The sequence below is a fragment of the Tachypleus tridentatus genome, chromosome 3, assembly GCF_004210375.1.
Source record: "Tachypleus tridentatus isolate NWPU-2018 chromosome 3, ASM421037v1, whole genome shotgun sequence".
Classification (NCBI taxonomy): Eukaryota; Metazoa; Arthropoda; class Merostomata; order Xiphosura; family Limulidae; genus Tachypleus; species Tachypleus tridentatus.
The window spans coordinates 83,415,057-83,427,060 of record NC_134827.1 but is presented as its reverse complement, the minus strand read 5'-3'; the positions used below and the strand labels follow the sequence as shown (position 1 = coordinate 83,427,060).

At 33.8% G+C, this 12,004-nt stretch overlaps 1 protein-coding gene across 17 annotated transcripts in view; it reads right to left on the bottom strand.

Annotated features, from left to right (window-relative positions):
- LOC143247365 (forkhead box protein P1-like) overlaps positions 1 to 12,004 on the bottom strand; it is a 277,478-nt gene that overhangs the window by 103,107 nt on the left and 162,367 nt on the right. For 4 of the 17 annotated variants that reach the window (XM_076495321.1, XM_076495318.1, XM_076495319.1 and 1 more), the window contains exon 1: positions 11,247 to 12,002. The exons of 11 other annotated variants lie outside the window; for them this stretch is intronic. In XM_076495321.1, coding sequence (XP_076351436.1) covers positions 11,247 to 11,291 — 45 coding nt within the window. In that variant the 5' untranslated portion in view covers positions 11,292 to 12,002. Of the gene's footprint in view, positions 1 to 11,246; position 12,004 lie in introns of those variants that run through there. 2 more of the 17 variants (XR_013026528.1, XM_076495322.1) reach the window with 2 other exon arrangements.

Below are 12,004 nucleotides of genomic sequence, written 5' to 3'. Positions count from 1 at the left end.
AATAACAGAAGTAATATCTCTTCAGCAGTTATTAGAATAATATGACTGTAAGTATGGTTATCGCTTCTCGTGATTTCAGGGTCCAAATAGTAAACATAATAATAGAACTGTTGCTTATTTATACATTATTTGGACGATTTTTTATTAAAGCACTTATTATACTGATAAATGTTTACTATCACATCAATGGTTTTAGTAGAGGTTTGTGAATGTAAATGCATTACTGTAAACATTGAATAACTTCTTTGTTCACAAATGAGGATACTGTAATAAACATGCATTGCTGTTTATCTAAACCACACTAATTTCATAAAAACAGTCTGTTTTAGAAATCATTTTCTTCTGAGAGTTTACAAGGAAGTTTGTGATTATTGTTAATCCAATCAAATGTGGTAACTATACAAAAATCCCACCGTCAATTATTGTCAAAACAATTTTACCAGAAATCCTTAATAATTTAGTGTTATACAAATACATACTTTTTGAACAAACATTTTCTAAAAAAAGCAACTTGTCTAGGGGTAAATTTGTTTACTTAGGTTCTCTAAGATATTTTTATAAAGCTACACAAAGGCTATTTTCATTAGCCCTCCTTAACCTTGAACTGACAAATTAAGAAGAAAGCCAGCTGGTGAACAGCACCTATCACCATTATTGGATCACTCTGATCGAATCGTGAGAATTAACCGTCACTCTTATAATGCACTCACAGTGCCCAAAGTGTGGGACATAATTTTGCAGCAACGGGACACAAACCATGGGTCTGCAGATTTACATTCCACCATTAAATTAAGTGTTGCTGTGCTATTACAGTATATGGTTTCACTAAAACATTGCTATGTTTTGAATACGAAATACAGATGCTTGAAGCAATTGGTGAATAAGTGGTGACGACTTTCTGAACAGCAGTCTTCTTAAGCCTACTTTACGAATTTAAAATCCGTGTCGAAACGAAGTCACATTCTTTCAAGTTGCGATTATGCCAGAGTTTCAAGCATGTAGTTCTGTCTGATGATACACGTTTCTTGTCAAAGCATCTGAAATAACATCAGTAAAGTACCAGAATTTTCAGAGCTATGAGTTTATGAAAGCCAAACAAATCTAAAGTAATAGTTTATAATTTGTGAGTAGCTCATGAGGTGGTGTTCTTACTTAATTATCTTTTATCTGTTATGATTATTTAGTGTTAAAACCACTATTCTAAAGAAACTGCCATGTAATTGTACAAACATATTATCATCCAACCTAGGTTACCTACCCTGGAGTTATTTAGTGTTCAGTACATGTTCTGTATAAGTCTGTCACACGCATCACATTCGTTATGAATATAGAGGCTCTTTCTAACTTATTCTGGCCCGGCATGGCCAGGTGGTTAGGGCGTTCGACTCGTAATCTGAGGGTCGCACGTTCGAATCCCCGTAGCACCAAACATGTTCGGCCTTTCAGCCGTGTGTGCGTTATAATGTGACGGCCAATCTCACTATTCTTTGGTAAAAGAGTAGCCCAAGAATTGGCTCTGGGTAGTGATGACTAACTGCCTTCTCTGTACTCTTACACTTCTAAATTAAGGAGAGCTAGTGCAGAGCGCTTTCGTGTAGCTTTGCGTAAAATTAAAAAAAAAACAATCACACAACTTGGAGTTCTCGATGTTCCGAGTCTGGAGCTTTTAACTAGTTCAGTAAACGTTCCGTATCATTCTTTCACACGAATTACATTTGTTATAAATATAGAGGCTTTCTTCAACCTATCCTGAAGACAATAGACTTCTGACATTATTTACAGCGAGCCAACTCTAATGTACTTTATTCTTTTACAATATTTTAATTTTGTCTCCAAACCTTGTTTCAATTATTTTAAATATCTGTATAAGATGAGAACTACAAGTTAACGTACAAATGGAAGTAAATACACAAAATAAGTGTATCTAGAAAAAGCTACCCCATTAAGACAAGCAAATAGTAAAAAATGGTAATAACTTATACGACGTAGGAAGAGCAATGTTAAATTAAGCATTACACACTCTTAAAATCATCCATATTAAAAGCAGTTAAAAATGAAATGGTTCATGTAGAGAAACCCAACAAAGAAAAGTTGATGTTTATATTTAGAACATGGACTTTGAGACTGAATATATAAGCATTACAGATTCAATCTGTCACAACTGTTTTTTTTTTGTACCCTGTGTAGCTTTCTGAGCACCAAAACACTTTATCCTCTAAGGCATATAGAAGATAAATTGTATATTTAAATCTATCACTGCTATTTTACGTGTAACGACAGTGAGTACGAAGAAGTAAAGATCTTAAGCAGTACCTATCTCATAAGTGCCTGATTTTATTTTACTTCAAAAAATTCCTACAGCTGGGAGAAGTGGAAGTGAACAACAAGTAAAAAAAATATCTTCATCCACAGGCTGATCACTTAACTTACAGCCTAAGACGTTTCACTTTTAACTTCTAAAACACTGATTTTTGAAGTTCTTGTTCTATGTTAAATGACCCTATTCTTTTTTACTCATAAACGATAACCAAGCTCCATTTTTTTTATACTGATTTCAGAAAATGCGAAAAGTAATCCATTTTGCAAGTCATGTGTTCTTATCTGTCCTTCTCTTTGTGATCGACAAAACATCGAAATGTAGGAACGATAATGACCGTCCAACCAAGGCCTGGATTAACCAAAGTCTTTTTTTTTCAAATGGGGAAGCACAAAGACTTTACTAATTAAAACAATAATTATACACGCTTACTAAGCTAAGCTTGGTGGTTGATTCAGCCTTTCCAAATTGTTTTTGTGTGAAAGTTAAAACAATTTTCTCTTCCTCTAAGACCCTACTTAGAAAAAAAAAAAGAAGAAAAACAACACCACAAACCATACGTGGTCTTAGGGTGGGTGAAGAATGAAAAAAAAAAATTGTTCACCAACTTACATGCACAAAGCAACGTTGTTCACTGTTTGTCCTCTCGAGAGTAAACTTCAAAACAAAACTTAACATTGCTATTTTTCGTTCGAAGTCAATATAAACAATTTGGGCGATTTTTGTTTTGTTGTCAGACGGCTGTGTCTTCAGATATAACATCATTTACATAGTTTTTTCTTACTGAACGATAGCATATGACTCAAAATGTTATATTTGTGACCAATCTGTAGACAAATTCATTTGCTAACTTTGGTAAACTTAACATTATCACGCATAGGGATAGCAAAATAAAAACTTTAAGTATTTCTTGTAATCAACGCCACAAAGTATATGGCCCTAAATGTTTATGTCTGCAAGGAACATTGTAACCAATGAGTATGTGTACTGTTTGGTTAATATTTTTTTCTCATTCACGCAGCTTAAAAAGCTTGTAACACAGACCTTTAAATGTTTGAGCCAAATAATCATAGTCCACAAGATAACGCAACAAACTTGTAAGATCCATTTACCCTTTTATCTTCTTTGATCAAACAAAATTAAAGGGTCCGGCATGGCCAGATGGGTTAAAACGTTCGATTCGTAATCCGAGGGTCGCGGGTTTCGATCCCGATCGCATCAAACATGCTCGCCCTTTCAGCCGTGGGGGCATTATAATGTGACGGTCAATCCCACTATTCGTCGGTAAAAGAGTAGCCCAAGAGTTGGCGGTGGGTGATGATGACTAGCTGCCTTCCCTTTAGTCTTACACTGCTAAATTAGGGACGGCTAGCGTAGATAGTACTCGTGTAGCATTGCGCGAAATTCAAAACAAACAAACAAAATAAAAAATACCAAATTAACGATTATTCTTTTATAGCAAGCCGTTTGAAGTATCTTTATCTCAGGCTTGATAACTGATGTAAAAATTATTAACCATAATCATTCCATACATCGTGTACGAACGGTCGGTGAATTGGTCAGATGGTATTAGATATCTCAAACATAATTAAACTAATTTATTTTACACGAAGAACGAAATAAAAATTAAATCTGTTTTCAATACCACTCTGAAACAAGATTAAGATGAAAAAAAAACCTTCGCAGCGCTTTCATTGTTGGATGGTGTAATGTCTTTCAAATTTATAGCGTTGTCTTAAGGGCAACCAGAATAAAAATAAGGTGGTAGCAAGGTAGCTAAATTGTGTACATAAGGGTTTGAAAACGTTAACTTGTGGAATAATAAGGTCAACTTTAAATCAACTGTGACGCCCCCTAGTGGCACAGCGGCATGTCAGTCGACTTACAACTTTGGAAATTGGTTTTGATACCCTGGTAGGCAGAGCTTTGCGCTTAATTTGAAACAAACAAATAAACTGTAACCGTCAAGACCCGTGTCATCAGTAAGGCAAAGTAAGTAACCGCCTAGGGCAACAGATTTGTAAAATAAAAATAATTTTAGTAGTGAATACGCTTGTCGAGGTTTGTTTGTTTGTTTTTTGAATTTCGCGCAAAGCTACTCGAGCGCTAACTGTGCTAGCCGTCCCTAATTTAGCATTGTAAGACTAGAGGGAAGGCAGCTAGTCATCACCACACGCCGCCAACTCTTGGGCTACTCTTTTACCAACGAATAATGGGATTGACCGTCAGATTACGAGCCGCTTGTCGAGGTAGTTGTACACTTCTAATTATACCTTCCTTAATATGTTTTCCCTAGCTGAGCACTGTTGCTGAGAGTAGCCAATGGGAGAGTTAAGACGAAGAGTTCAGTTCTCTGTTTTCTATAGAATATAAATGTGTAAAAACAAGTAATTTGAATTTTTAAAGAAAAGCTGGAAGCAGACCGCTGCGATATATAAGCGAGGCTCAAGTACAACACGGAAAAGCATTCTTTTTTCAGAAGAAGATATTAATAAAATTATTGCGCTTCTAAAGCCCAAAATTCTTCATACATAGAAACAGAAATTTTCTGGAAGGTGTCGGCCACCTTTGATCCCGTATTATTGAAGAGGTACCATAGAAGAAACGTAGAAGTGCTGTCTGGGAAAGAACATCCAGAACCCGTTGATTTAATAGCCATATAACAAGGTACAGACACATTTGTTGACTGCTGTTAGAAATGTCAAGTGTGGTCGACTGTACTTCAGGTATACGCCATATAAAACAGATGAAGATCATTGCATATTCGTAATTTTGCTCCTAAAAGCTTTGCACTGATGTATTTGCAATCTGTGAAGGATTACAAAGAATCAAATCCTTGAATTTAGCTTCATAAGTCCATCAACTTACTGCTGACCCACAGAGGTACAGTAATGTTTATATGACTGAGGTTCTCCTGGGCAAAAGTAAGGAATCAGCACCGCTTGTGAAAGATTTACAAGACGAGGACGGAGGAGGTGACAGCATGTAAAGATGGCAACAAAAAAGTAATTGAACTTAAATCCCACAATGCCCTTTTTCTGCAATGGCTTAGTTTCTGAATCTTCTATGAACGACGCAGATAACTGATAACGAGAATACTTATATGCAACAGCACATTAGCTCATCAGTAACTTTGTTGCTCTGAAAATGCTCCTGACTTTGTCCATTACCATTGTTATTGAAGAAAGGAGCTTTTAAAAAACCCACATTTATTGAAACCTATCTGGTATTAACCACGATACAAGCAAGACTGGTTGCACTGGGAAATATTTTGATCGAGCGTGAGATTTTAAGTTGAAGGAAGCAGTGCGCAATTTCACCTCATTGAAAATAAAAAATGTGAAATTTCAGTCACTGTAAAGTTTGGATATGATGCAATAGTCACAAGTTAACTGTATTAATGAAGTACAAGTTTTACAAGTTTAAATGTGTGCGTTACAAAGGGATGGTGCATTTCAATACTAGGCCATATACTCTTGCATTTTTACTTTAGAGAAATCCACGAACCTCTAGCCCCATGAACCCTTATTTATATATCAGTTGGCGTTGTCGATGATTGTAGCAAAACCAAAGTTAGAAGAAAGTATTTATATCTTATATTTTTACCTTAGTCACGACTCAAAAATAAACCACAAACAGCATTTAGATATTCCAAAAAACAAAACAACACTGCAGCAAGATGCAAAACAAAGAAACTGCTTTAATTCACAAGAAAACTCTAACGGATATAATTCAAATTAGGCGTAACACTGTAAATCAACAATGGTAAAAAAAAACTTACTTGATTAATTCTACACTGAAATTAGGAACAAATGTATTGACTATCAACGTATTATTTATAGAACTTACAGATATGATTTGTCCAGGGTTTGTGTGCCTCTTTTCTCTTTCGTCAAAAAGTAAAACATGACTGGAAGGACCAATCAGAGAGAACTTCGTAGACAAAAAGACATTTACCAGGCACAAGTAAAATAATAACAAATTGAACAAGAATTATAATACCAGGAAGTTATTAATAAAATTATAAGTAATTATTCATTATCTATCACTAAGAAATGTAATATAATTCGGTTCATACAGTTATTACCAGGTTATTATTGTTCAGAACAGAAAGAAAACACTATAATCGATCTAACGAGGTATATAAGTCATAATTTAGACAATAGATGGCGACTCACATATATGAACCTAACTGAATGTGATATGTTTCTCAGTATCAATGTTTAAAACTATACAGCATTAGTGCCGAAGATTTTTAGAAATAAAAAGTAAATTGTTTTATTACACATTACTTATTATTTTGGAATAATCATCATAAAAAAGTTTTCTTTTAACTTATGTTGCAATAAAAATAATTATTGGCAAGAAACATACACTTTGCTCCACTGACGTAAATTAACTGTACAACTCAATTACACTTACACGTAATGACGTCAACAACGCACGTCAACAAAGCTTCTTCTAGGTTTACAGTTCTGTATGAAAGTAATAGCATTAGATTTTGATGTTTAGAAGTGTTCTCTTTCTATTTATTTCTATATATGCGTTTCGCATTAATCCTGGGGCGTTTGTAAACAAAATATACTTTGGAGTATTCAGAAAGGAGATAATAATTCATACGAGTTTGGATAGAAAACATACAAGCTGCTTATGCCAGTAAATAATGAAAATCAAGAGACAGCGCATATGATTCATAGGCATTAAATACGGTAAAAATACACAACAAGGATACGAATAACTTGATATTTAAGCCCAAGTTTGTAAGATCTAGAAAAGCACATTTCAGGCATGGATGGCGTTCATTACGAAAAAAAATAGTTTTTCACAAGATAAAGAAAACGACTAGAGATTGTCGTTATTTTGAGTTCAAAAATACAATCAAACAAACAACAAAAAGCAGGTAAGGTAACTTACTTAGAAGTGGATAAAAGAGAATAAACATAGGAGCTTAACCTAGTTTTAAGCACAAAAACATTTATTTATAAAGATGGATTTAACCGGAGTGCTAACGTACATACTGTTACAAGCTGTCTTTATTACAGGAAGAAGTTATATACGGATACAGTTTGGAGCGCCATCTTAAAAACGTATTGGAACTAAATTATTAGTCGTTAACATTCCCTATTTAAGTATCGTAATCTATAAAATACTGTTCCAGAAGATTCTACTCATGGACCAGATTAACCGACAATAAACGCACAACCATAAATGATATCAATTAGATCACCAACACTAATTAGGACATTTGTTTCTTTCTGCACACCTAACGGTAAGATGCCGAATCAGAGATAACATGTAGTAAACACAACACATACTTCAGGAATACATGGCTTAAATTAAAGCGTTTTCTTTCATTCTACAGTTTGCCAAAGCCATTGATGATTTGTCCCAGTTAATAGAAATAGAAACGAGTTGAAATAAAGAGCAATTACAATTTCCTTTTCTCTAAGAATAAAGTAGTGAAAAATGATTAAATAGGTATATTAGGTTTTCCTTCTCTCGATTCTTTTTTTTTTTTTGCCAAATGAACACTTCCACTGAAAGGAACACCATCTTCCATTGCTTAGAGGAAGTATATAATTTGCTTGAAACAAAAACAAGCCCAAACAAAAATCAAATGTTCAACTAATCGAAATGATCCCCAAGATACAGGCTATAATGTAGAATATAAAATGTACGCTAAGTTTTTATATACATGTAAGCGTGTGTCCTTCTCACAGGACAAATTAAAGTAAATATCCACTTTTATCCTCAACACAGAAATATTGACGTATTTGGAATTAAATGTGTATTACATTCACTAAATAAGAGAAAAACTGTCAGTACAAGCAATCGTTCTGCATATATATATATGTATCAGTGTCAGTAGGTATAGATCTATATATTAGTGTAAGCAGGCAGTTATTTATCTGTCAATGTTAGTACAAGCGATCGATCTCTATATGTAATGTGTCAGTAGGTATAGGTCTTTACACTAATGTAAGGCATTTATCTATCTCTCAAAGTCAGTATGGCCACTAGTTCCATATATACCAACATGAATGGGCATAGTGCTCTATAGTAAACAGATGATATAAATATATATGTATCTTTGTTTATTTTAGACCAGGGCAGGTCTCTTTGATAAGCCCCCCTCCAGTGACACAGCGGTATATTTGTAGACTTACAACTCTAGAAAATGGGTTTCGACACTCGTGGTAGACAGAGCACAGATAGCCCATTGTGCAGTTTGGTACTTAATTACAAAAAAAAAAGTAAACTGTTTGATACTGTATAATTACTTCGCTAGGCCTAATTGACTTTTAATATGCCTTACTACTCTGTGTCTGTTGCAATGGAATCCACTGGCTATGGCTGGTTTAGAGAATGTGTACATATTTGTGTTTCTTGGTGTATGAAGCATATTTTTGTCTAAGGATGTCTAGAATACCCCTTGTCAGTTGTGTTTTCTGGTATATGCATCACATTCCTGCTTAATAAAATCTAGCATATCATATTTGCTTTTTTTTCACCTTATGTGCACGTATCAATCCTAGTAAAAAAAATAAAAAAATATGCAGTTTTAGTGAAAAACAAAATGCAAACAATTTAAAAGTATCAGCTATCTGTCCTACGCCAGACATTGGAACCTAACACTCAAGTTGTAGTTTCATAAGTCCTGAAACCTACAGCAGAGACACAAGGAGCCACAAAAGAATATATGTTAGATTAATAAAACTTAATAAGAGACGTTTAGAAACATAAAATATCAGAGCTTTACGATGTGTTTTGAACAGCATGAGACCGAGGAAACATAAAATAGGCAAACCTTATCTTTGGTGTTAAAATAGATAATTTTGTGTGTGTGTGTTTTTCTCATAGCGAAGCCACAGCGGGCAATTTTCTGTGTCCACCAAGGGGAATCGCGCCCCTGATTTTAGCGTTGTAAACCCGAAGTCTTACCGTTGTCCCAGCGAGTGACATATATAATTTTGTGTCATTAGTCCTTACCCTAAAATTACTTCACAACTGATAAAATGTACACTACGCTAACTTAATCCAGCACACAACATAACAGTTGTTCTTAAAACTTGGTAATATAATATAAATAACATTTAAATCACTACTGTGTGTGTGCGCGCTTGTTGTATCCCAGCCGACCTGATAAGCCCCGGTATGAATCGGAAGGTCACCCGTTGGGACAGCGGTAAGTCTACAGATTTACAATGGTAATATTATGGGTTCGATTCCTCTCGGTAGAAAAAGCAGATAGCCCTATGTGGCTTTGCTATAAAAAACACACACACACATATAAGAAAATATGAACCGAAAGGCCTCGTTGGCACTGAATATAGAAGACAGTGTGTGTATGACACCTTGTTTTATAATCTTCGTTACTTTCACTCCGAAATTATTATAATTAGCGGTTAGCGTACATTTTGTGTGGAAAGTACGGATTTAACGCATACAAAATACTATCCTGTACTTATATTATCCTTTACAGAAAATAAAAAAATTAAATCAAATCTGTCCCATATGGTTGAATGTATTTCAAAACATCTCAAGAAAAATAACAATCAGTACATTACAAAAATATTTATTTTCAGTATTCTCTGTTAAAATGCAAAAAAAAAACAACTTTATAAATACTCAACTTTACGAGTGAGCCACCAGGTGGCACAAGAAGATTCATTATTTTTCATTAACGTTTAAATAGGCATAGATTTAATATACATATAAGCCTTTGGTTTAAACATGCCATACAATACAGCCCTTTAGGCAAGAAAAATAATCTAATATAGTGAATAAAATATAATGTCCTTTATTCCAATGTTATGCACAAAAACACGGACCACCATTCAACGTTGAAACTCTATTATTTTAGTACCAAAATCAAAGTTCTGAAACAGTTCCTTTAAGCAATTATATCTCATTTGAAGATGCTTCAAATTCAGTTTAAAGGCCTAAAGCTATGACTAGTTAGCTTTAAACATGGTATACTTAATTTCCCTTTCTAACTACTTCTGTTTGCATTAATCTAGTTTTTTTAAGGGGGGGAGGCTCTAAACATATAATACAGAATTATATATTTCAAACATATAATTTCGAAAAGCGTAAACGATATCGAAGAAAAATTGAAACGTGTTTTAAATAGTATTTATCAAGTATAAAGTTTTTACGTTACTTACTCAACATGGTGTCAATTTACATAAGCATTCATAGAATATTATGAAACTAATAATTTCTTCATACGTGTGATATTGTTGGGGCATTGTTTACAGGATTTATTATTGAACAAATCAATACTTAGTCTGAAACTAAAGTAATTGTGTTAACAAATAAACTACGTTTAAAATATTGTTATACTATTGCGACACTTCTTCAGCTAGTGTGAATTAAGGGCAAAACTAAACGGGGATCGAAACCCGGTTTCTAGCGTTGTAAGTCCGCTAACATACTACTTAAAGTATGTTTACTTTACCTGTACGGTATAAACTAGTTTTATTTTAAAAAACCGATAGTGTTTATTTTACCAATAATTACCGTTTTTCATTATTGTTCAAATTAATTGTTTAATGCATTGTGTTGCTTTGAAACGTAATGCTCATTATAGTATTGTCTTATTTACTTCTATATAATATCTGAGTTGCTACCATTTATCATAAAAAAATTGCTATAATTATATACATATATATATATTCAATACATTGGTTGGTAAAAATAAAAGTATCTTGCTACACATTCTTCGTTCACATAATCATCTTTCCTGTTCAACTATTCTGTAACTAAAATTTCACTCAACCGCGCCTACATTTGTACCTAGAAAGATAAAAAGAATAAGCTATATTTTTCGTATAAGGGGACGACCCCTATTTCAACCCTGTCGACAACACTGAAAGTAAGAGCTATTTAATTTTAGAATAAGTGAAATCCCACAAGATATACATACCAAACCATTCTGCTCCCTAGTAATACCCAAAGAGAAATGAAACATAAATAAATAAAGATAAACACAGAAGTTGCAAGTTGAGTGCAGCGACAGTACGTGCACAGGACAGTTACTGAAAGTAGTAAACAAGTTATCTATAGCTCAGCGCTGAGGAGAGAACGTTAGCTAAACACTCTGGGAGGTAAGCGTAAAGATTGGGGTTGAGGGCTGAACATATACATTATGTATATTTATATATACATTTATCATTTAAAAGCACTTCACGTTACCTGAAACAAATCACGTCTTTGTATTTATGATACCAGAAACCCACTTAAACTAAGTTTCTTTAGCTTAAGAACAGTTCTAAAACGTACTATTCCCACAAGTTTTACCAAGTAAGAATAGATTTTGAAAAATATTAACACAGAACTTTTTACTAATTGTATATGAATTTAGATAAAACTTCTTTGTGTAAAGTCGCTACGCTTCTACCAAACAGCGCCACCTTTACAAAAGACAGAGAGTTAATTGACTGTAAATGTTCATTCTTACTCCTTTTATTAATTAAGTCAGTATGTTTATTAAGTGTGCATATTACTCGCATTTTATGTTACAGTTTGACAATAAGAATCACATGAATTACTGTTTTCCGTCTGATTAACCCTAGGTGTAAAACAATAACAATCTGATCTGGTTAAATAAATAAAGCTAATTCTACAGAAGGTTGAGCACGTTACATTTAAACAATTTTAGAACATCACCACATCCTTACGGTC